The sequence below is a fragment of the Pagrus pagrus genome, assembly GCF_965226575.1.
Source record: "Pagrus pagrus genome assembly, chromosome: 10".
NCBI classification, from domain to species: Eukaryota; Metazoa; Chordata; class Actinopteri; order Spariformes; family Sparidae; genus Pagrus; species Pagrus pagrus.
Window position 1 is genome coordinate 6,843,225 of NC_140194.1, and position 25,820 is coordinate 6,869,044.

A 25,820-nucleotide genomic window follows, 5' to 3' on the forward strand; every position below is an offset into this window, starting at 1 on the left:
GTACATTTACTCAAGTACTGTACTTAAGTACAATTTTGAGGTAGGCTACTTGTACATAACTTGAGTATATCCATCTCTGCTACTTTATACTCCACTACATTCATCTGATAACTTAAATTTGTAGTTACTTTGCAGGTGCAAGTAGCCATTTTCACATTTTATTTATTCATTATATCTTCACTTTTACTCAAGTATGACTTTGAGGTACTTCTTACAACACTTGATGCTCTCTGTGAGAAACTGTGGGCTATAAATAAAATCAGAAATAAATCACTGAAATGCATTTTACTGTTGAACTTTTCATCATTGTATCACCATTGTTGCATGTGAACACACTGTGCAGAAAGCGCCCTCTGGTGGCTGAAAAATAAAACAGGTGGACATGCTGCTCATGCGCAGTTTGCTTCACATGGTCCTGCGGGGTATTAGTGCGGGTGGAGACTGGACCTGTAGTGAGACAGACAAGAGAATAGTCTGCTGTAGTCGAGCTGCAGGAGAGGAAGCTTGGAAGAAGAATCATGGCTGCAAGGTATGTGCTTGTATTTTTGTCCAAACACTGAAAATTAATTTCCTCCATGTGGACATTGTTGTGTAGTTGATAACTCTTTTATGACTGCACACAAACTACTGATATTGTTTGTTTTTGTTTGTTTTTTTAACCTAATGTTGGACAGTAGACTAGATGAAGTCTTTTTTGTGTGTGTTGTTCAGGTTGTGTGGAGTCTTTGTCCTCCTCACAGTGTCTCTCAGTGGACTGAGTGCATTAAGGTACAGTAAAAACATTTCTCTTGAGCTGTTGTGTTTGTCAGTATTTGTCAGTTGTCTGTATTTCTCCTCACAGACCAGCTGTAAATCAGGAACTATCCAATATTTTCAATGAGCTGTGGAGGCTGGATGTGAACCGCATGACACCTGGGGTAGACTACACAATCTCAGTCCAGGTACGGAGCCTCTCCTCAGTCAGACCACACTTATATCTACATGCATAATGTATTTAAAAACAAAAACTATTCTGTGTTTCAAGGGAAGAGCCAGTTTTGTGACCCAGGGCAGCCATGTTGTGCAGGATCACGCCTCACAGCCTCTGTTCTCCAACGTTAATGAGGCCAAACTGAGGAACTCAACCACCATCTCCCGTGAGTGACAGACACAGTTTTTCTCCATCTCAGCTAATTTTCAGATCTCACTATAACAAATAAAACTGAAATTCTGCGTCTGCAGGATTCACCACACTGTTGGACAACTATGAGCGGTCCACAGGCGTGGCCGAACGAGTCACAGCAGAGGAGCTGACAGAGATTAATCTCTTCCTGGATGCCGTCTTACAGACAGAAGTCATGAAGGTACATCTGACATGTTACAACCAGTTGCACCTAACAAGCCCCACCAACGCCTCTTTTCTTACACCTGTTTGTTTTCTGGGTGTCTCAGGCCTCTCAGAGTAAAAACATAATGTATATAACGTATGCCATAAGTTGTTTTGTTTCCCACTGACTGTTTTCAGTTTTCCTACATTTTGTGGCTCTGAGGCTGCAGCTGAGCTCCAGAGGGAGGTTTGTCTCTTCCTGCTGAACACATTCACTTCACGATGTTAGAAAGTTAGAAAACAACAACATCTGAAACATCTGCGAGCAGCTGTGGAATGCAGCTTTGGCCTCAGCTGTCTCCCCGGAGACGTTCAGTGGAAAAAATATGGACACGGAGTACTTGTTATGTTTGGAAGAAGAAGGCATGTTTGTGAGCGGTGGACTGTTAAACTGTTACTTTAATTAAACAAAGAGCATTTTAAAGGGGAAAATAAAATGAAGAAAGTGGACATGGTAGTCATGGGAACAATATAAAGGGCAACTCCGCCAATTTTACACATTAAAGTGTGTTTACAGGTCTTGGGAAGTACGACTGCTTATGTGGGAACAGTAGTATAAAGCCTCCAGAGGAAGCTGAATGTAATCTGATAAGATGCATCCAGTGATGTCACTCCAAGCTAAGTTGCATTGTTGGTAATGTAGGCAGCAGGTTTTTAAAAAAACAGTCCATTGCTCCAACATATCAATACAGCAGAACCAGAGATATCGCCTGTTTTATTCCACATACTCTTCTGCCTTTTCATAACCTCGTGCCTACATTACCCACAATGCAACATGGAAAAGCTTATACTAAATGTAAATATATTCTTCAGCATGTTTCTGATTCCTCTGGTGTCATTCTTTAACCATTATTGAATCCCCGTTCTCTTCCACAGAGTGCTTACAAGACTTCAGTGTTTACTTAATTTTATTTTAACCACGAAAATACAAATTAAAATAGTGCACTGTCAACAAAAACCAAACAATACAGTGCAAATGAAAAACAGATGAAATAAAACTTCACATGAAACAACAAACCACAACAGAAAAGAAAAAATATGCAAAAATAGCAAAAATACATGATGGAAAACTTACAAACAAAAGCAAACGTTTCCAGAAGATAAAAACAAACATGAAGGCACCAAACAGTCAACAGTGATGCCATTAAAAGATGTCAAGTTAAGTTAAAAATAATTATATCCATATTTCATTGACTTGTACGTCCTGAATGTGATTCCTCCTCAGCGCGCTCACAGGTACCTGGTGAGCAAAGGGAAGTCCAGCTCTGACCTGAGGCAGTTTAAGAGCCAGCTGAACTTGATCTGGTTCCACCTCTACCACAGACAGAGGAACGCGGGGTGAGAAACACCCTGACAAACCCCAGCAGACGATCACGTCGTTAAATCAGCGTGTGTACGGAAAGCGGTCGAGGGATTTACTGCAGTTGTTTATGACCTGTTTTTGAAGTAGTATTTTATTTCCCCTGTGGTATCTCTAAACATTCACAGCCTGGACTCAAGTGGATTCGAGCATGTTTTTGTTGGAGAGACCAGATCCGGATCAGACATCGTCGGTTTTCACAACTGGATCCAGTTCTACCTGCAAGAGAAAAACAGCCACTTGGACTACAAAGGATACAAGGCCAGGGACCATGACTTAGTGAGTCCAACAGTTCATCAGACTCTTTCTGTGACAACATAACAAATAAATAAACTCTTGTCTTTATTATCCACCCACAACTGTGTCTGACTTTGTCTTCTATGTTTCTGTCCGCAGCCCGATCAAGACGACCACGTCCTGAACCTCCAGTTCAGCTGGCACGGTTTGGTGAAGCCCGTCGGCAGCGCCTTCATCGGGACCAGCCCCGAGTTCGAGATGGCGCTCTTCACCATCGTCTTCCTCCTGAACACAGACAGGAGCACCACGGTGGTGGTCAACATCGACCAGTGTCAGATGGAGCTGGTGGTCATCAGACACGGACGCTCCCTCGGGACGGCGTACCCCAAACTGCTCAGCAGCAACAGCAGACATCTCAGGCAGCACTCACACTGATGAGGAGGCTCCTCTGATGCAAAGTGATGCTCACATCCTCGTCACGTTCACGACCAAGAATCTGAGGCACCGGTGCACTGTGGTTAATACAGCAGTGATAGTGTAGTGCAGGACCTAGATGTGCATGTCTGTGATTTTTATCAGGATGATTAACTTGATTTATTGTCATGATATTTCAATAAAAGTAATGAATTCTTTTAAAAATCAAATATTTGATGTGTTTGATGTCCCCTTCTTGTTACCTATCATTTTTTACCTCCAACGAGGAGGTTTTGTTTCCACTCGTGCCCATTTGTTGGTTGGTCCGTCAGCAGGATTACACAAAAACTAACATGCGGAGGTGCAGATTGAGGGACGGATCCAGGAATGTTCTCTCACTTTCTTTAACATTGCCAGAGAGGTTGTTTTTCAAATATTTCATTGATTTCTCAGGGAATAATGGATGCATCTTGATGAAATAAATCAGGTGTTTTGTACAAGTACAATTTGAATTTGAATATATATCATTCTTCTATTATTCTACACAAGTAAAGTACCAGTACTTCAAATCACAAGACCTGGACAAAAGTACTTTTTTTCCACCACTTGTTTGGAGGCTACAATGAGTTTATACTGTATATTTTCACAGACTTCTCCTAGATAACCATTCTTACCTAAATACATATATTAATCCTCTATTAATAAAACAACAACGGATTTATTGTCTATTTATCAGCAACACAAAACGAGTCAGAGCGGAACCCTTTCTTTGGTTCCGCCGGCACGGACGTTTTACAGTGGAGCACACGAGAGAGGCGCATGCTGGAGCGACTTCCGACGCCGCACAACAACACTGACAGTATGAGCAGAGGTTTATGTGTTTAGGGCCGAGCAGGAGAAATAAATCATGGAGGTTCTTGGAGGAGAGTTTTGTGACATGAGTCCTCAGGAGCTGGCGGCTCCTGTCAACACGGTGGAGGTGAGTTCAGAGCGAATAAACACTGAAAGTTTCACACCACGAGTGCAGAGAAGCTAACATGGTGGCTAGCATGGTGGCTAACAGCACAGAGAAACACAACACAGCAGAGGAGGAGGAGGGTATGAAGCTGAACTACTCACAGTGTGTCAGTTTGTTTTGGTCTGAGTGTTAGAAAAGAGTATTTTTTTATTTTATTTTGTTGTCAGGTTGCAACAAGAAGACAGTTGTTCAACTCATTAACGTTACTTTACATTAGTGACAGTTGCATATTTAACAGTGTGTCAAGAACAAAGTTTAATTTAGCTTGTTAACAACAGAGTCCAATGAAATTATGTGTATTACTTCTTTTTGACAGGAAAAATGGAAACTGCTACCAGCCTTCCTGAAGGTAACACAACTCACCTGCTGTTCATCCTAAACATTTCACTTTTTAAAATCCTACATCTCGTCTAAATCCTCTGTCATGATCTATGTAACCTTATATTGTGGTGTTTAATTGATAGAGTCTGTTTTCCTTAAATGCTGTGAATTACTTACAGATGAAGAAACTATAATGTAAAAATCACAGTCAAATCTGATATTGCCTTAAATCCTGCTCCTGCTCATTGATTTGTTTCAACCTTGCTTACAGTGTATGGCTGCAACTAACAATTATTTTAATTGTGGATTACTTTATCGATAAATCGATTAGTTTTTTCGTCTATAATCTGTCTGAAAATGAAAAGTGTTGTCTCAAATGTCTTGTTTTGTCCTCTACTCAAAGATGGGTTGCAATTACCTAGTAGACGACAGCTTATTAATCAATCATTGCAGCTTTATTACAACAACCTCACACATCCAGAAATATTTAAGTGATTGAAGGTAAACAGTTCAGCCAGCAAGTGGGCGGCACTGAATATCATGTCAGGATTTATGTTGATGATTTGCAGGAAAAATGTTTTGACTCTCTGTTGTCCAGGTGAAAGGGCTGGTGAAGCAGCACATCGACTCGTTCAACTATTTCATCAACGTGGAGGTAAAACACGACTCCAGTTTGAGTGACTTTGTGAAAGCTGTTTCAGCTGCATCTTGACTATGAATGTCTTGTTTTCTAGATAAAGAAAATAATGAAAGCCAATGAGAAGATCACAAGTGATGCTGATCCCATGTGGTACCTCAAGTAAGTCACATGAACTGTCGTCACCTGCATTGACGAACAGTAAGCAGCATGTAGCAGCTTAAAGTTTCAGCTCTGAATCAAAATATTTAAATGTTTTCTTCCAGATACCTCAATATCTACGTCGGCATGCCTGATGTTGAAGAAAGCTTCAACGTAACCAGACCAGTATCTCCTCATGAGGTGAGCTTACTTTGTTGTGTAATGTTTAAGAATTTGAACCATTTTTTAAAAATGTAAGTTTGTCTAGTGGTAGTTGTAGTCGTAGGTCGACAATTTTTTATTAGAAACAATGTGTCAATTGGGAGAAAACTGCCTAAAATACAAAATATTTGATGGTTGCAGCTTCTCGAATGTGTGAATTTGCTGTTTTTCTTTGTTGTGTATTATTAACAATTACATATTTTAGTGTTTGGACAGTTGATCAGCCAAAACAGCAATCTTATTTGTTCTTGAAACTTACAATATGATGCATGTTTTTCCCAATGTTTTGATATTTCAGGGACTACATGATTTATTGATTACTTAATATAAAAGATGAATGAATGTATGAAAAGAAAAGTCATTCTTTGTTACCAAAACAGGGATATTTGGTAATCAATCTGACAAAATGTCTCTGCTGTTGAGATACAGCTCATCATTCCTGTCTGTTTCCACAGTGTCGTCTCAGAGACATGACCTACTCGGCGCCCATCACAGTGGACATCGAGTACACCCGTGGCAGCCAGAGAATAATCCGCAATGCACTGCCCATCGGAAGGTATCATTGTTTGTCTTCCTGTGTCCCGTAGTGAAACATCAGGGGGCTTCTGACCTTCATAGTCAATACGTTAAAAGCCAAATAGCCATTTCATCAGTCTGAATCTGACAACTTTTACTCAACTTCACCACCAATAAAGGCTGCTCTCCTTTTATCTGAACTGCAAAAGTTGTCGTACTCGTACAATATTCTTGTCAACGCTTTGAACTCTGCGTTTCTCAGGATGCCGATCATGCTGCGGAGCTCGAACTGTGTTCTCACAGGAAAGACGCCCATGGAGTTTTCAAAACTTAATGAATGTCCTCTGGATCCAGGTACACAAAGGATTTCAAAGAATGATGTCTAATGATTATCATTCCATTTTCATAATAATGATTTATACGCCTCATTGTTTTATTTCTTCACAGGGGGTTATTTCATCGTAAAAGGTCAGGAGAAAGTCATCCTGATTCAAGAGCAGCTGTCAAAGAATCGAATCATTGTGGAGCAGGACAGGAAGGGTGCAGTCGGAGCCTCGGTTACCAGGTACTATAGTAACATCTCACAGATTGTAGATATAGATATCTAGCTAGTAAAACACAGATATCCTGCACAAGAAGACTGTATGAGTCGATCGATGTCGAATGGGCTCCTGAATTGTGTCATAAATTCCTACGTTTGCTTCACAGTGTGACATTAAAACAATATATTGCGCAGTAAGATTTATATATGACATCATTTTTGGGGGAACTATTCACTTTCTCTGTCAAACCTTCTGCTTATCCTTTCTTGAATTCCAGCTCCACTCATGAGAAGAAAAGCAGAACTAATATGATCGTCAAACAAGGCAGATTCTACCTGAGACACAACACGCTGTCAGAGGACGCACCGATCGCCATCATATTCAAGGTAACAGAGTTGTCGATGATGATGATGATGAGCACTGATACAGCTCAGTGATACTTTGCTGCCACTAGGGGGCGCTGCAAGACAGCTAGATGATTCTGGGAACTGTTGTTATGTGTTTCTTTCCCCAGAGACTTAAACCTTCTGTTTGTTTCCACTGTAATTTATTGGATTGAACTGAACTTTTCACGCCTCACTCTGCTTTACTACAGCCCCCTGGATTGTCCTTAATAGATGATTTCACGCAGCATGAATAACACGCGTTTAGTAAGAGGTTTGTTGCATGTTGTCGGAGGTCAGCATTGTCATTAACCCGTCTTCAGATTCATTTTCACGTGTCGCCCTTTGCTCTCGATGAAAATGTCACTTAGCCAGCCGGCATCATTAACTTCTCTCCCTCTGAGGACGGATCTCCCCGAACATGGCGTCGTGTGATCGTCGAGTGTTTGGATATTATCCACGGGACTAGCGTGTTTGTGTTCTCGCTCTGTTTGCTGTGCGCTTGTATATCCTGGGAGACTTCTTCCCCGTCTCTCCTAAACGGCTGCAGAAACAACCTCGTAATCATTGTGGTACAAGACGGATCAGTTCCCACAGCTTCACATTTCCATAAGCAAATGTCAGACAACCTTATGACTCCCGGCTCACCTCTCCCTCCCTGTATACACACTGCTCCTCCTCATGACTCCTGGCTCACCTCTTGTTCCAGTTACCAGCTACAGAACATCATTTCACCTCACCTACAAGGTCTTTCTGTGGATACATGAATTAATTATTGATTATTTTTGTCTTTGCTTGTCATTCACTCAGGGCATGGGCGTAGAGAGCGACCAGGAGATCGTGCAGATGATCGGTACGGAGGAGCACGTCATGGCCAGCTTCGCCCCGAGCCTGGAGGAGTGTCAGAAGGCCCAGATCTTCACACAGACTCAGGTACCTCATGTGCGCCAGAGCTGAGCGATCTGGTTAAAGTCATTATTAGAAAATTAAAGGAATAGTCAGCTAAATTTTAAACATACAAGTCAGTTAACTAGTAGTGAAGTTGCATACAGGTGTGGACAGAGACATTGCTGAGACGTAGCATATACATCACCTGGTATCGTATCGGTGCGATCCAGCATCTTAGACCATATCAGAAGCATTTTCAATACTCGTATCAGTATCAGAGCAGCACTACTTATCATCTGTCACTCAGCAAGAAAGCATATTTCCCAAAGTTGAAATATTAAGGGTAATTTACAAACATCTACATCGTGACTCGACACATTTTAAGTTGCAGCTTGTTCAGAATGGTTAACACAGAAAACAGAAATTTGTAGGTTGATAACATGAAAACATATCATGAGGTTATGAGTCAGCTGGCTAATGGGCCCATTAAGTTTGGTGAGGAGCAGGAAGTCGTTCAGACGCACAAATGAGCGACTCCTGCCTGTTGACAGAAGCTATTTTCTTTGTCTCTCTGTGATCAGATGACGAAGGTTTTGTCTTACCGGCCAGTTAAGTAACGCTTTTCATGTGTTATTCAAAGACGCCCGCGTGTTTTCTTTGACATCTACAGATGAATGCAATCGGCCAATTTGTTTTTCATAAAGATTATGTTGTTAGAGGAGCCACTGATGCATTGATGAGGCCATATTTGCTTCCTAGCAACCGGTCGCCGCAGCTCTCATGTTCCTCTGTCCGCCAGCCTCCATGATGTCTTTTCATGGTATTCATTGGGTCATTGTATTGTGCACAATGACGCCTAAATCTATATAATTAAAGGCAGATAAGGCTTAAGAAACATTGTTATCAGATTATGATAAGTAATCTTCCTTAACCAAATTTGATTGTCATCTTTTTTTTTTCTAGTGATATACACTGAGACATCACTGGATTTCATCAAACAATATCATTTTTAATTTCTCTGATTTAGACAATAACTTGTTTTTCTACAGAGCTGTCCCCAGGTTATTTATGATATATATGTTTTATTAATATTACGCATCATGGTGGACAGGGTGGGTGGTCTTACTAAAAGTCTTCAGCCTCATTAACCTTTGACCTCTTTGGAGATCTGTGGAGGGCTGCAGAGGCACACTGAGTCAGGTGTGTGTGTGTGTGTGTGTGTGTGTGTGTGTGTGTGTGTGTGTGTGTGCGCCCTTTGTGATTCACTTGACCTCACACAACCGGATACATGGCATTTTCTTTTGCTCCTCCTCAAGAAAATTCCACACACATGAATCATTTTACAATCATTTTCACTTTAAACGTACGAAAACCAACTGCCTCTGAATGCATCAGTTGGTAAACATATTGTTGACATAGCCGGGTAACAAACCTTTTTAATACCAAGTCAAGTTTCCCCGGTTACATCGAGTATTACAAGCTTTCATGTATCAAAACTTGTGGAGCATCTTGTGGAAAGACTGTGACCAAGAAATTGTAAATCTTTAAAATTCAAAGGTTGGATCACTGAAGGAACACGTCAGAGAAAATAAGATGCTGTACTCAAGACACTTGTGCTTATTGCTCATGATGATATCTCACAACCCCTCTCCTCCCTAGTGGTTCAATTTTAATTTATTATTAATTATTTATTTTCATTGTCTTGTGTTGGTGTCTTTGTGAAGGTCTCGTTACCAAAGGTTTAATTTGTTGGGTAGGTCGACGGGCTTATATGTTTTGCTTTTTGCAAACATGTTAAAGCTGGAAAAAAAAAGTAGACAAGTTTTGAAACTCTGGCATCGTTTGTGGTACAAACATCTAAAATGTTTATGAACAACAATCTCCTGTTGACTGATATTTCTTAGTGATGCACAATATGTATTAGTTTGTTATTCAGAATTTAATATTTTTGGCTATTAATCTATTGAAGTGAAATTATAGCCAATAGAGGTGATGATACAAAACGTGCAATATCTGCACACTCCAGTACAAAAGGTGGTGGCATGCACCTTTTTTAAAGTTGGTTTGCGGTCCACCAATAAGCATAAAGAAGAAGAAGAGCAGTGCGCTTTTGTCACATTGTTGTGTAGACGAGAGACACAAACATGGCATCGCTGTTGTGGGCAGAAACTGTAGGCTATGAACTTTAGAAAAAAAAAAAAAAATACGAATGTGATATTATTGATTATCTTAAATCCATAATGTGAATCCTTACTCTTTCTGACCTCTGCTGTGTCTGTCTCAGGCTCTGAGGTACCTCGGGAACAAAGTGCGCCGACAGCGCATGTGGGGAGGCCCCAAGAAGACCAAGATGGAGGAGGCCAGAGAGCTGTTGGCGTCTCTCATCCTCACACACGTTCCTGTACGTTGACAGACGGACGAGAATCGTGTATTTCACTTGGTATTCTCCACAGAGTATAATCGTTGTGTATTTTGTCTGCAGGTGAAAGAGTTTAACTTTCGGGCAAAGTGTATTTACCTGGCTGTGATGGTGCGGAGGGTGATCCTGGCTCAGGGGGACAACAAGGTGGACGACAGAGATTACTATGGCAACAAACGTCTGGAGTTGGCTGGACAGGTGAGCCTCTCTGCACCCGTCTTTTTTTTACTGCTTGTATGTAATCCGCCGTTCAATCTTTTATTGTACATGTGTGACAAAAACGTGAAGGTCCACTGAGTTCAGTTTGTTTGTGAACTTCTCAACAACATTATAATTGAGCCACAGTTGAGCTGTGACATCAAAAGCCACCCTGTTGATCTGAGTGCTTATTCATTTCTTTCATCTGAAATGTGTTTACTACCTTGTCTTTGCTCATAGAGCCACTAGAAAACAAAACAGGCTTCATGCCTTGTATTAATAATACAAGAATAGAAAAGTGCCAATAATGCTCACAAGCTTTAGTGCCAATGGATCACAGCACCGGACCAGAGGACAGCGGCGGCTGCCGCCCTGATCTCTCACCTGCATCTTTGTTCCTGCCTCCTTCCTTTAATAAGACTCTCATTATTTTCCCTCAGCTTTGTTTTTCTCTGTTTTGTTTTCGTCCCCCCTCCTTCCCCTTGTATTTCAGCCTGGCTTTGTCAGGAGAGAGATATGCGGTGGCACCAAAATCCAAAGGCTGTGGAAGCATGGGGATTTTTCAGCACCGTGACAATAGAATTGCTGCCTTGACTGGAGCGATTGAGCTAATCCGCAGGCCCGGCTCTGATAATGTAATTACTGCTGTCTTAAGGCCTTTAATTTCCCCCCCCCCAACCTGCTCTGTATAAGGAGCAGGAGATGGGAGGAGGAGGGGGAGGGAGGGCACAGAGCCTTCTTTCAATAGGGGGCTTACACACTAACAACGCCAGCAATCTCCTCACTCTCCAATTATGGTTCCCTGACATTCAACTAATTGGCCTGGCTGCGCGACGGAAGCTTAATTTCTTTATTAATTTTAAGCAGCGCTGCCTGTTTGTTTTGATGTATGCTAATGCACAGGGTGGGTGGGGGCTGTGAGAGAGGTTGCCTCCTGTAGGACAGGGACCTGGGACGGGGGCCGGGTCAGGCTTATCAAAGAGCCGGCGCACCTGGTTATTAAATCTGACTGTTAACGCACCTCAGCACTGATTAGAGGCTGGAGCAGGTGTAGGGTGCCACGACATCTGTGACGACTCTATCTCTGAAACTTGACAAGTGAATCATATCAGTCAAAAACTGTCTTACTGATGACTCTCTCTCTCACTCTCTCTCTCTCTGTCCTTTCTAGCTCCTGTCTCTGCTGTTTGAAGATCTGTTCAAGAAGTTCAACTCTGAACTGAAAAAAATCGCTGACCAGATCATCCCCAAGCAGAGAGCCGCTCAGTTTGATGTGGTGAAGCACATGCGGCAGGATCAGATCACCAACGGGATGGTCAATGCCATATCCACGGTGAGTCCGACTCCATAAACATAAAGAAATAATGAAATGTAAACGATTTGGATTTTCAAATCTGTATGCCAACAAACATCTGGCCTGCTGAAAACTCTTTGAGCAGCGAGTGCCTGCCTATTTTTTTTAGTTTACTTAATGTATATTGTGATATAAAGTACTTGAGGTGCTAATACGTGAACGCAAATGACAACACCTGGCCCAGCCGGCACAAACGCGTGTCCCAAGTGGACACACTGCGCTCTCGGCACAGGTGAAGGTAACATACGTCAGTTCTCAAGGGGGCGTTACGCTAATCAGAATGTTTCCACAACCACAGTAGTAAAACAAACATTATGTCTGTGGAGGGATGAGCACTGCTGCACAGAAGAAAGAGAAAAAGACACGGACGAGTAGAGAAGAGTGACAAAGTGTCATAAATATGCCGATCCATAGAGACGTTCTGTTATAGCTTCAACAAACTGGTCTGGTCCAGTCAGGGTTGTTGAGTGGAAGTGGGCTCAAACAGGTCTTGTCAGCTTGTCACTTAATGTTTCATACTATAGTGCCCGCAGGCTGTGTTCCAGTTTTTAGGTGAAGCACACTCTAGAAGGCAACAACGTGTGAAATGGACCTCGCAGAGCTTTCTTTCCTTTCTGTTTCCCCAGTTAACATCACTTTTTTACCATTTGAAACTTGAAAATACTCTCATGAGGTGTTTTTGATCAAGAAGAAAGTCGTAACTAATCAAACTGTAGTAGAAAGTAGAAGTAAAGTAACAGGACAGATTGAAAAGTTGAGTTAACAAAGTTAATGAAACACCTGCGTGCAGACCACACACCTTTATATCACAGCTTTATCTGACTATGTGCTGAGTCTTTGCATGAATCTGCAGCAGCACTGTTGTCACAGCAGTACGATGTTAACAGGTGAGGTTTTAAAGGTCAGTTGCAATTTAATCATGAATACTCCTCCAATCAAAAACCTTTGAAAGCACCAGCATGTTTGTTTATTTATACAACAATCTTATTTTTACTTTTAATAAACAACAGTGAACTCTCTGTGTCCACAGGGCAACTGGTCTCTGAAGAGATTCAAGATGGACCGTCAGGGCGTGACCCAGGTCCTGTCTCGTCTCTCCTATATTTCGGCTCTGGGCATGATGACCAGGATCTCCTCCCAGTTTGAGAAGACGAGGAAGGTCAGCGGGCCGCGCTCCCTGCAGCCGTCACAATGGGGCATGCTGTGTCCGTCTGACACCCCTGAAGGAGAGGTGAGTGAGCTGCAGCGGCCACACCTGACTGAGCCAGTGAGAGGATTGTACTGACAGCGCGCAAACTGGTGTCCGTGTTGAATATCTGCCAAATATTATATATGTGATGATGATGAATGCTGTCCTGGAAGTGCAATGAATCATCATTTTGGTTTGTAGGCGTGTGGTCTGGTGAAGAACTTGGCTCTGATGACGCACATCACCACCGACATGGAGGACGGCCCTATCATCAAACTGGCCTTCAACCTGGGAGTGGAGGACGTCAACCTGCTGTGCGGAGAGGAGCTCTCGTACCCGAGCGTCTTCCTCGTCTTCCTCAATGGTAAAAACTCCTCCGCAGCAGTGGAGCCTAAGAAACGCAGAGAGAATTACCGCTGGATGCTGTCGCCTTAGATCACTTGAAAAGAAAGTCTAATCCTCCCTGTTTTGAATGCATTGCTTATGAACATGAAGGGAAACATATTCTGTTTAGTTTACAGAAGGCAATTTTGTGTTTTGCAGGCAAGCTGATAAGTCATTAATTTCATGGCAGCAGTAGGTATTATTCTTGAGTCAGAACTTGGCCCCTTAATTACTGTATATGTTTGTCTTGCCACTGATAACTGTCAAATTATATTAGCTGCCATACCATTTAATTAGCTGCGAGCAGCAGGTGTCAAAGCCCTTCAGAGTGTGTTCGGTGCGACTGTGCCCTCACACAGAGGCAGAGCACAGTGTCTCCTCTGTTCTCCAGTCATTTGTCTGTCAGACTTGATATGAACAAACCCCCTGCAGCCAGTTTGAGCTCTGCTTTCACCGGTCGTGGACGCTTCGCAACTGTAAAACGCATGCTGTTCCCTATTTTTCTTGCCATTTAAGTTTATGGATGGCCGTTTTTGAGTCAGTATTTAACCCCAAAGCAGATTTGGTTCATTGTCGTTATTACACAGTAACTTCAGTAAACTCTTGATTCCATTGTTACTCTTTAATTTTATTTTATAAATCTGCAATTTGGATTGTGGATAAATGGTTTGAGTACTTTTTCAAACAAAATTGCCAAACATGTCCATGTTTCAGCTTCTAAACTGTGTAAATTTACTGCTTTTCTTGACTTTATATGAGAGCAAGTGGTGGGAGGAGTAATAAGATCCTTTACTTAAACTTAAAGTTATTGTAACTCATGAATGTCTGGGCCGCATTTTACTGTTGTCATGATTTAATATCCTGATCATTTTCTCTCGTAATCGATTACATTTAAGGAGTTTGGTTTGTTGAATGTCAGAAGATAACGGCAATTTCGCAATTTTACTTTTTGTCCAAACCCAAAGCAGTCCAAAACTTAAAATCCTGAGCTGTATATAATACAAACATCGTCTCTGTCTTTCTCTCTGTCCGTCTGTATTCTGTCGACAGGTAACATTCTCGGTGTGATTCGAGATCATCATAAGCTGGTCAACACCTTCAGACTGATGCGCAGGGCCGGTTTTATCAACGAGTTTGTGTCCATTTCCACCAACTTGACGGACCGCTGTGTCTACATCTCTTCTGATGGAGGTCGTCTCTGCAGGTGGGGAAGTTTGGACGTTTTACGCACAAGGCAACAATAATATGTTAAAAGTGACTCTTTAGTTTGACAATCCTCTGCTTCCGTCTGTGTTCTTATTCTCCATCAGACCGTACATTATAGTGAAGAAGGGACAACCAATGGTGAAAAACAAGCACATTGAAGATCTGTCACAGGGCTACAGGTGAGGCTGGGCGTCTTGTTTGAGAGCAGATTGTCAAGATATTGTTTTCGTGTTGTCATCTTGATTTTATCATTTCTGAAACACACTTTTCTCGACTGCAGAAACTTTGAAGACTTTCTGCACGAGGGCCTGGTGGAGTACCTGGACGTCAACGAGGAGAACGACTGTCAGATCGCCCTTTATGAGCACATGATTTACAAGTGAGCGCCACACGATTCACCTGACATATTTAGAAAATGAGGAAAAGGTTCTCCTAATTTGTTGAAGTCATCCACCACACTGGTTTCACTGCTTCTTTTCATTGGTTTCTTATCCCTGCAGAGACACTACACACTTGGAGATCGAGCCCTTCACGCTGCTCGGGGTGTGTGCTGGCCTCATTCCCTACCCCCACCACAACCAGTCACCCAGGAACACATACCAGTGCGCTATGGGCAAGCAGGCGATGGGTAAGACTCAGCTGGGCAGGTAGCTTCAGTCAGCAGGCAGGTCATTAAACTGTGAGGATCTCAAATCCTCTCTCAAACATCCTCCACACAGCTGCAGTGTTTACTTCTGTGCATGCATACACACAAACACAGATCCTGACAGTAATTTAATCTGGCATCAACAACTGTTCTTAAGCCCCCTAAATCTGCAGGTTCAGAGTTTAAAGTTTTATTTGCACAAGTTAAAATCATACAAAAGGACATTAGAATAACAAACACTAAAGATACAAGCAGCCTGCTGGTTCGTCTCCCCCAAAAAACTCTGCTCCGGCTCTACTTCTTGTCAGAATACATTTGTATGTGTGATTGAGTGTTTTTCTTATGTGTGTGTCAGTGTGTGTATGCGCATGGACATCAAACATGGGGCGCTTGCGTAGGTTCTCTATTGTGCCGTGTGTGTGCGGAGGCCCTTTCCCTGCCAGTCACCCAGAGTGTCATTAGCAATTCATTGTGTCTGCTCTGGCTGTGCTCAGGGGGTCAGTGTGCTCAGCTGCGAAAGACCACAGAGTGCGCACCCGCGGCTCCTTGGTAACCAAAACTTCCCCAAACGGCCCTGCTAACATTCGTAAGAGCTGCGGTCACCCCCACCCCACCGCTTCACCTCCATCCGTCCCTTCCTCCCCCCTCCTCCCATTATTACAAAAACACAGACTGGAACTATATTTGGCCCAATATCCTCTGCCTTGTCTGTTTTGTGTGGACGGCCCTATACATGTGCAAATCTGCCTGTGTGGCTCGGGCCTATTATCACGCACTCTGTGCTTGTAGCCTGATTGTGAAGTAATAGCATCTGACAAATGTCAAGGCTTCCAGGGAGGCCAGGATATATGCCATAACTCTCCTCCTCCTTCAGTCAGCTGCTCTGAGATGGTGTTAACTAGGCCCTGCCCCGACACATTAAAGGATAAGTTCAACCAAATAATTCAGTCGTTATCTACTCACCCGCATGCCGATGAAAAGTTTTGAAGGCCATTAAACGTTTCTGGAGCTTCTCAACATAACACCGTTGCAGCACTCTCCTAAACACCTGAAGTAGATGGAGACTTGTTTTAAAACCATAAAATGGCGCCCCGAGATCCCAAATTGAAACTCCAGAAATGTTTTGTGGACTTTCCATCAGCCCTGGGGTAGGATAAATAAAATAAATTTTATGGTGAACTTATCCTTTAAACACCTATAACCTGCATTGACAGAGAAAGACGGTAGATGTACCGTACACTTTAAACTTTAAAGTCTCTGTATGTTGTAAGAGTCATTCATCTTCTCTCCACGTCTCCTCTCTCCAGGCACTATCGGCTACAACCAGAGGAATCGTATCGACACTCTGATGTACCTGCTGGCGTATCCTCAGAGGCCGATGGTCAAAACAAAAACCATCGAGATTATTGACTTTGAGAAGCTGCCTGCTGGTCAGAACGCCACCGTGGCCGTGATGAGCTACAGCGGCTACGATATTGAGGACGCTCTGGTCCTCAATAAAGCTTCACTCGACAGAGGTGAGAGGTGATGTGTTGTCAGTCTCACAGGATTATAGGATTTTAGTTGAAGGCTTTCATTGGATTTTCCTTAAACGGGCTACAAGGAGTTTTTAACTGCTTATGAAACAGTCTCAGTTTAATACTGATGCCTCTATATGACCTGTGTAATCAAACAAGACCATCAGCGGGAAGATTGGCTGAAACTGAGGTGTATGAACGGTAACGTTACCAAAACAAAGTTTGATCTGTTTCATCATCGTCATATTACAGTTATTAATCTCACATAGCCACAAAAAGACACATTAAGTCAAAGCTATGCATTCTGCAGACAGCTGATTATAAAATGAAAAATATTTTGCACTCGCCAAATCAAGATTTTTACTACAGGAGTTGGTCGTCCTCATACCGCTGTAATTCACAGTGGCTGTCAGACTCTGCTTTAACAAAGGCCTCTCTTACAATATATTTGAAGCAGGCACTTTAAAAGCCTAATCTCTATATTTCCCTGCAGGATTTGGCCGGTGCCTCGTCTATAAAAACGCTAAGTGCACGCTGCGGCGTTACACCAACCAGACCTTTGACAAGGTGATGGGACCCATGCTGGATGCTGCCACACGAAAGCCCATCTGGAGGCACAGCATCCTGGATGCTGACGGCATCTGCTCCCCCGGTGAGTGAGTTATTCTGAGACCCAGCGTGCCGAACTGCTTCTAACATGTGACTGACTACATCATTAATGATACCGCTGGATTCGACCTTAACTCATAAACTAATGTAAGGGATGATTTAACGCTTCAGTTTACTTTGCTGGCATGAGTTTGTAACTGATGTTTTTCTGGTGTTTCAGGCCTCATGCAATTATATCATCAATAAATAAACATCAGAAAAGTAAAGAAATACAGGAAATAAGCCTTAAGTTTGATTTTTGTAGTGTCATTTCTTAAAATATGTGATGGCTTTATGATTTTATTCTGTTATTCCTGCTTGTGGAGAATCACTGCAGGTCAAAATGAAAGATGAACTGTTTTACAGGAGCGTCTCTGTTCACTAGTCTCTATTTATTTACCTCTTAAAAGTCTCTCAGTCCAGTACGGACGGTTGGCGTTACAACATTAACGGCGTCTCCAGCTTTCTTGATTAAGGCTTCATTTTGTGTTTACATTCACACAACACGAGCCAATTAAGGACACTAACGTGGTGCAATGAGTTAATTAGCACACTTCATGTGCTTGCCTGTATTTAATTGTTTGAAAGCCAATCAGCAGATACTGACAGCGTCCAGAATGACTTCAAAACAAAAAAGTCGTCGACAGGTTGGTTGACCCAATGGTGATTGAGTGGAAACACGCTGTCGGCCATGCCGAAGACTCCAAGTTGTACATATTCATTGTGATATAAACATTTCATTTACAGATAACTTCAAAACAACCAAGTCTAATAGAAAAACATGGGGTGAAAATTAGAGCCCGACCAGCTTGTAGTAGATATTATTGACCGGTGTTGATATGAAAACATTTTTATTTATTTTTTTTAGAGAGATTATAATGCAGAAGAAGATTTTTGGGCTATTTATAATTATTAAATTCCCAGTGAAGTTTCTTATGTCAGTGGATTAATGTCATTAAGGATAATAAAGTTCATTATTGCTGGGCTCCAGTGAAGATCAAGAGAGAGGCCGTCCGTCTGTGCAAATCTGTTCTGTTGTCGCTGAGTTAACTGTAATAACTGAGTGTAATTGTTGCTGACGCTGTGATAAACATGTGCGATGTGTCGTGTGTGTGGCACAGGTGAGAGAGTGGAGAACAAGCAGGTGTTGGTGAACAAGTCCATGCCAACTGTCACCCAGACACCACTGGAGGGCAGTACCCAGCCAGGCCAGCCCCAGTACAGAGACGTGCCCATCAGGTGAGAGCTACCACCGCCCCCCTCAGCTTGTCGCACCTCAAAGTCAACTCACCTGTTAGACTTCTCTATGTAGGCTTCTGTATGTAGAAATCACACTGGCTATTCTCCCTCTCTCTCTCTCTCTCTGCAGCTATAAGGGCTCGACGGACTCGTACATCGAGAAGGTCATGATCTCATCCAACGCCGAAGATGCTTTCCTCATCAAGATCCTCCTGAGGCAGACCAGGAGACCAGAGATAGGAGACAAATTCAGCAGTCGGCACGGACAGAAAGGTGCGTACCTCAGCACATCGTCCTGTCTCTTGAAAAGAGCGGCACACCGAGCTTCAAACCTAAATGTGCGCAGTACAGTCGACTGCATTCATCTTCAACCAGCCCCAAATTTGAACCTGTCATGGAAGATTGTAAATGACTAGGGGGAAAAAAAAAAACTTTGGTCGTCTCCGTGCTGGAGCATTTGTTGAGTCAAGTCCCAGTAGCTGTTGCTCTGTCACTGCCCCCCTGTCCTCATCTTTCAAGAGCTCTTTTCAATTAATTGGCTCTTTGTCCTGTGCCAGACTATGCAAATTTATTACACCCCAGCAGTATTCTGCTGCTACTGGGGGAAAAAAGTGTTTACAACCTCCATTGTTTTGCAGCACCTCCCCTATAGAGGGCTTGTATGATGTTTTAATCAAAAAGCTAACTGGCGCCATGCATAATTTACTCTCCTCATTAACGCTGTGGCCACTGGGCGGTCAGCTCAGGGTGGGACAATGTCTTCTGTCTCGGATAGTGACGAAGAGAGAGGGGTCGCCGGGGGGTTAGCCGAAGGGAGATCTGGATGGAAAGATCCCAGATGTGCGACTGATGGACAGTGTTTTTTAATCGGAGCTCTTTGAAGTCACTTTGAGGTGTTCGCAACTTCTTTAAAATCAAGAAACGCTTGTGAAACCTTTTATTTTGTTGGATTTGCGTGTAGGAATAACCGCATTTTCTTTGAGTCAAAGTTTTATTATTTTAAGTGAATTTGGCCACAGCAGTAGATCTCCCAGCTACTCATGACTAGTCTCATAAGTCCTGGTCAGCAGAGCAGAATAAGTTAATTATTTACCGGTCACACACACACACACACAGCTGTGGAGGTGGGGGAGGAGGTGGAGGGTTTGTCAGTAGTAGGGGCCCATTGTGCGAGCCGCCAGCGTGGAGCTGTATGAGCTGTGATGGAGGGCTCTGGACCCTTGCTGTTGTCTTGCCTTTCTCTGCTGATTTCATGCCTCTTTTATCATTCACTTTCACACAAAACAAACAACACCGAGGATGTCGGCTATGGGAACGAGTGTCTCTCTCTACTCCTGAATCTTTTTCTGTTCAACTTCTCCTCCACTTTCCACTTTCCTTCCTCCTCCTCTCTTTTCCTCTTTCATCCTACTTTTACCCCGATATTCAAACGTTTTCTTTTTAGTGCCTTTTTCTTTCTTTTTCTTTTCCCCTTTTTACCTTTTCTTCTGGCTTTGCCTTTTCTCCTCTCTTTTCACCTTCTTCCTGCTGTTGGATGACTTTCCAGTAAATCGCTGCACTTGTTCTCAGTCAACATCCTGCTACTACATCCTGTAAGGCATCAACAGTCTGCTGTGTCGGTGACCGCCCGGCTAATAGCGAATTTTTCCCACGTGCACGGATTCAATTTCTCCTCTCCAGTTGATCCCCTCCACTTCCTCTGAGTTGAACTGAAAGTCATGGATGTGTAATCCCGGTCTCCCTGTCAAGCTAAGCACCTTTCTCCACTTCCTGCTCTCCTTCTCTTCTCTTCTCTCCTCTTTCTCTTTTTTTTTCATTTGCAAATGGGCCTACAATCTGTTTACCCTGGCCAGGGAAGAGTGCTTTGGCCCCTCGGCAAACATTTGCACTCACACTTAAACTCCTGGCTACCAGGGCGCTCGTCCCCCCACGTCATGTGAATCAAAAGACGACCCCGTCTGTCCACATGAGTATGGAAATGTCATGCTCCACACCAGGTCCACACCGAGCCTCCCGGCAGCAGAACACACAACAACACATTTTACTTTAAGTTTGCTCATTTGTTTGTTAAAAGTGTGTGGAGAAAAACAGATTATTTTCCTCACGTTAATCTCTTGATTATTATCTTGGATTAGTTAAATTCTGATAAGTTCTGAGGTCTTTAAATTGCTTGTTTAGTCCAAAACACAAATATTAAATATTTTACGATGATAAATTGAGAAAAGTGTCTAATCCTCACATGTAAGAAGCTGAAACAAGCAGCAAGTTTGACATTTTTGCATGATAAAGGACCTGAACTATCGATTAAATGTCAAAATTATCCACTGTTTCCGTAATTAACTAACTTTACATAAATTCATTAAAAGTGTTTTGTGTGCTTTACCTGTAATTTCAGTAAAAGTGCAGTCACACTGCTGTGTGTACAGGTGTTAATGTCTTTTTTATCTTGTGTTTGTGTGTCTGTGTGTTTGTGTGTGTGTCAGGTGTTTGTGGCCTCATCGTCCCGCAGGAGGACATGCCGTTCTGTGACACGGGCATCTGTCCAGATATCATCATGAACCCTCACGGATATCCCTCCAGAATGACGGTACGACTCTTCACAGTTTTGTAGAGCTGAAACTAACAATCATTTTTTATCCCAAATTAATCTGCGGAGTGTTTTTCACAATAAATATTCAGCATTCTTGTTGAAAAAGTGACTGAACAGATTCACTAATTATCAGAAAAGTTTGCATAGTAATTTTCTGACAGTTAATTCATTACTGACTAATCATTTCAGCTCTGATATTCTGTTCATCACATGTCAGGCAGGTCGATCTAATCTGTGATTTTCTGTGATTAGACGCTCAATCTGAAACCTCATAGACAGTCGGTTGTTGTTTGTGATTTTTGGCTGCGAGCTGAGTCTGAATCACCTCCGTCTCCGTGTTGACCGTCGCTCTTCATAAGTTTGTGTCGGCTCTTCTGAGACAAAACCCTCATTATCCCCGCTCCTCTCCTCTCTGGGTTATCATTGGCTTCCAGAGCACACGTCCATTGACGCCGCTAAAGCACCAATCTCACTGTTCACAAACAGATATTTGTTGCTGCGGAGAGGGCTGCCAGCGACGCCGCCGCCTGTAGCGGTGTGTGTGGAAGTTTTATCAAACATGCACAGTACATCTGAACTGTAGGATGGTGCTGAATGTGAATGACATGAAACTTGGCTCCGTTTCTGCCTGCTTTTTGTGTCTTACACTGTAAAAAAAACCGGAGCGATCTTTACTGCTGAAGTTGTCAGCGGCAGCGTGTTTGCTCGCTCTGGTTGTCATGGAAAGGACTCAGAAATGTTTGGCTCGGGAGGATGTTTCTGCGGCCTGAGAGTGAAATGAGAGTAGGTGTTTCCTTTTATGTGACGGGGTCAGGGGTCCTCTGGGTGCGACCTCGGAGGAATTGTTGAAATCAGTCATCCTTAGACTGCCGGTCCCACCCCGAGGGGTACATGTGTAATCTAATCTCACCCACAATATCGACATTTGGTGCCAGGAAAGAGTGAGATTTATGGTACGAGCTGAACCATTGTTGCATTTCTCTGCGTCTGATTCTCGTCAGGTGGGAAAGTTGATTGAACTGCTGGCGGGGAAGGCGGGAGTCCTGGACGGGCGGTTTCACTACGGCACGGCCTTCGGAGGCAGCAAGGTGAAGGATGTGTGCGAGGATCTCATCCGGTACGGATACAACTACCAGGGCAAAGACTACGTCACCTCAGGAATCACCGGGTAATAAAGAGATCAAGTCTCATCTCATTAGACTCACACGCCATTTTCCAAAGCACGATTTTCTAAAAGGCTGTTTTCAGTTTTTTTTATAAAGAAAACCAACTTGTTGAGTCATAAAACTTGATCATTTCCAACACATTGCACTTTATTCTCAGACTGATAAAGGACTGTTTAAATAATTCTTCCTTGTTGGTGTCTTCAGTGAAACTCATATATCTGAATCTGAGTTCAAGTTGATTATACGTTTCAGTTTGTCTCCTCTTGTTATAACTTCCGGGTGAGAGTCAGATAGTGAGGAGAGAAGTCATCAAACGAGACTGAATAAAACTTTGAAATGTCTCGGCAGCCAGGTGTCAGATATAGGCAGTCTGAGCTTCCCATTGGCACTTGAATGCACCATCATCCTCATGATGTTTCAGCATCAAGTGTCTCTCCTACATAACCACAATGATGTAACTTTGATTAACAGTCCGTAAAAAAAGTCATTATTAGAGCACAACATTTTTTTAGTTGTTGGACAAACAGAGCTGAGGTAGCCGTCCCAAATATGTAACAATTTTAGTGTTGACTCGATCTGTTATGGATGCATCATCTTGATATTTCTGTTTTCCTCAGGGAGCCTCTGGAGGCTTATATCTACTTTGGACCGGTGTATTATCAGAAACTGAAGCACATGGTGCTCGATAAAATGCACGCCAGAGCCCGAGGCCCCAGAGCTGTTCTCACCAGGTAAACTCAACCATCTTATTGTAATTATAACATGAAAAGTGTTGCTCTCTAATGTCAGTATCACCATTACTTATGTTGTTGTTATTATACTTTCTGAATGCAAACTACGTTCTGTTCGTCTCGTGCGTCTGTCTCGTCATCAGGCAGCCGACGGAGGGTCGCTCCAGAGACGGAGGTCTGCGTCTGGGAGAGATGGAACGTGACTGTCTGATCGGCTACGGAGCGAGTATGTTACTGCTGGAGCGCCTCATGATCTCCAGCGACGCCTTCGAGGTGGACGTGTGCGGACAGTGCGGCCTGCTGGGATACTCTGGGTGGTAAGTTGACACCTGTTGATCCGTTTTTCCCTGGAAGCCAGTGTACAGGCTAACCTTTTAACTCTTGTACAACACACCTGGAAAGATGGACGTCAGAGATCACATGCTCCAGTGTGTATTAATGTTTCATAGTTGACAGCTAATCGATTAATCATCGCACCTCTACTGGACGATAGAGCCAGAACAAAGTACAGTCGTTAGTCCTCTACTTCATCTCGAGTCTGATTCTCTCTCTTTTCTCTCCCAGGTGTCACTACTGTAAGTCTTCCTGCCACGTTTCCTCCCTACGTATCCCGTACGCCTGCAAGCTGCTGTTCCAGGAGCTGCAGTCCATGAACATCATCCCCAGACTCAAACTGTCGCGCTACAACGAGTGACCAGGACAGAAACACAGTCTGTGTGAGTGAAAGGTTAAGTTGGATTATAATTTACAAAGTCTGAAGCTGATTCATTTGTAAAAGCTGTAAGAGCAGAAAGAAGCTTTAAAAAAAGTCATTTTGACATTTTTGTTGGTGTTCACGAACCAAAAGACTGAAGTTTCTTGTTTATGTTGATACTTTCTCATTATGCTCTTTGTATGTGTACATAATAAACACAAAGTGACTATTTCGTAAACAGCTGCTGTGTGTGAATACTTTTAATTTGGCTCTTCCTGTTTAAATCGATATACAACATTTGATCGAGTATGAAGTAACATCACAACGAACAACATCATTACTTTTATGTGTTTTAGTGCTGAAAATAAGTCAATAATTCAAGTAAAAGTAGTATTTTTAGTAGTTTTAGATGGTTCAGTGTGTTCCTAAACTAAAGAGAGACACTGTTTTTTAAATAGGAGACCTGAAACGTTCTCAAACTACGGGTAATCCATTACTGTGGTACTTTTGTCAGAGTTATCTGATTGTTGAGGCAGCCAGGTGACATCACTGGCTCGAATCCAGTCTGTTACATTAACGCCTCTCTCCCTCCTTTCTGTTTGTTTTGTCTCTATCTTGTGAAGGCAAAATGCCAAAAAGAAGTTAAACTCAACGCAAAAGTCTAAGGAGTCACTTATGGTGCATTCATGTGCTGATAAAAGCTCTGAAATCTGAGACACGTCTCTCACAAGTCATTAAGTTAAAGAATCAACCCGATAAAACACAAAAATACAAAAACAACACCATGAAAACAATAATCTGACAGCTCTTCACATTAAAACAATACTATTATCTATATAATGGCACATTATCCTACACTGGTGACGGTCCATGCATCAACATCCCAATAGGAGTGAAAATATCAGCCACAGAATAAAAATATAAAATTATTTAAATTTATCCTCAACAAAATAAATATAAATCAACGTTGCTGAATAATAAAGAAACTAATAATTGCTGGAAAGCACTTTATTTAATGTTCCTGAAAATCTAAATTCATCTCTATGGGAGATATCATAGAATTGAATCCATAAAAAATGTGTATATTTTCTAAAATTGATTATGTCACGATTTATAGCAAAAAATAATACAGAAAAAAATCAGTCGTGTTGTATTTTATTCCAATTTGCAATTTTTCTACTCAGGATTACTTCCATTAGCAGTTAATATCTAAATGTTATCAATTATGAATTATTTCCTAAAACCCAAAGATAATCAGTTTATAACTGTAAAAGAAGGAAACATGTGAATATTCACATTTTAGAAAAAACACCAAACTCCAAAAAACACCTGTTAGGAACGTTCCACAGGTGAACCGGTTCGTTGGTATCAGGTGATCGTATCGTGACTGTGTGTGACCTGGACATCCTCGAGAGGTTCAGACGGGCGATGTTCACCACTCTGTGAAACACAGTTGCATAGAGGATGTTACTACATGTGCAGGAACAGACCGTTAACGTTTGCAAATGACTGAGTTCTGTTTCAAGTAACATTTTACACAGCATCTCAACTGATGTTTTGGAATCAGGGTTGTTAATCAATTAGCAAAACTATCGCCAAGTTATTGTTTGACTAATTGATCAATCATCAGGGCTTTCTAGTTTTTTGTAGGTTGTGATAATAAAAACACAAAACGTGTGAATCCCCTGAAAATCTATTGAACTATCACCCAGCTCATATTAAACTTGACTTTTAGGTAAAATGTAAATTTGCATTCACACGTGAGCCCGTTAAGAGCTAATCACCTGCTCATAA

General features: G+C 42.4%; 2 protein-coding genes across 2 annotated transcripts; both read left to right on the forward strand.

The window, feature by feature from the left end:
* The first annotated feature begins 421 nt into the window (after window positions 1-421).
* endouc (endonuclease, polyU-specific C) lies at window positions 422-3,609 on the forward strand. The gene is made up of 8 exons (XM_084363924.1): window positions 422-529; window positions 712-768; window positions 842-941; window positions 1,025-1,136; window positions 1,222-1,343; window positions 2,592-2,704; window positions 2,855-3,005; window positions 3,123-3,609. Exons 1-8 carry the CDS (start codon window positions 519-521, stop codon window positions 3,396-3,398), a joined length of 942 nt encoding a protein of 313 aa, XP_084220050.1. The 5' UTR covers window positions 422-518; the 3' UTR covers window positions 3,399-3,609.
* Window positions 3,610-4,180: 571 nt separating this feature from the next.
* Window positions 4,181-24,268, forward strand: polr3b (polymerase (RNA) III (DNA directed) polypeptide B). Its single transcript, XM_084364277.1, has 28 exons — window positions 4,181-4,356; window positions 4,712-4,744; window positions 5,315-5,371; window positions 5,451-5,515; window positions 5,620-5,695; window positions 6,172-6,272; window positions 6,495-6,586; window positions 6,680-6,797; window positions 7,052-7,160; window positions 7,968-8,090; window positions 10,330-10,446; window positions 10,528-10,662; window positions 11,834-11,995; window positions 13,047-13,247; window positions 13,407-13,569; window positions 14,640-14,793; window positions 14,900-14,974; window positions 15,076-15,174; window positions 15,296-15,423; window positions 16,749-16,958; window positions 17,452-17,610; window positions 18,728-18,845; window positions 18,976-19,118; window positions 21,329-21,432; window positions 22,437-22,603; window positions 23,219-23,332; window positions 23,476-23,649; window positions 23,897-24,268. Exons 1-28 carry the CDS (start codon window positions 4,285-4,287, stop codon window positions 24,024-24,026), a joined length of 3,399 nt encoding a protein of 1,132 aa, XP_084220403.1. The 5' UTR covers window positions 4,181-4,284; the 3' UTR covers window positions 24,027-24,268.
* The last annotated feature ends 1,552 nt before the right edge of the window (window positions 24,269-25,820 follow it).

What these genes read in the sequence shown, in the direction of transcription:
- polr3b (XM_084364277.1), top strand. Translation starts at nt 4,285, where the DNA reads ATGGAGGTTCTTGGAGGAGAGTTTTGTGACATGAGTCCTCAGGAGCTG. An exon ending in GTCTGGAGTTGGCTGGACAG is followed by an intron (nt 10,663 to 11,833) that starts GTGAGCCTCTCT and finishes TGTCCTTTCTAG; the next exon opens with CTCCTGTCTCTGCTGTTTGA. An exon ending in TACAGAGACGTGCCCATCAG is followed by an intron (nt 18,846 to 18,975) that starts GTGAGAGCTACC and finishes CTCTCTCTGCAG; the next exon opens with CTATAAGGGCTCGACGGACT.
- endouc (XM_084363924.1), top strand. An exon ending in ACTACACAATCTCAGTCCAG is followed by an intron (nt 942 to 1,024) that starts GTACGGAGCCTC and finishes CTGTGTTTCAAG; the next exon opens with GGAAGAGCCAGTTTTGTGAC. An exon ending in GAACTCAACCACCATCTCCC is followed by an intron (nt 1,137 to 1,221) that starts GTGAGTGACAGA and finishes CTGCGTCTGCAG; the next exon opens with GATTCACCACACTGTTGGAC.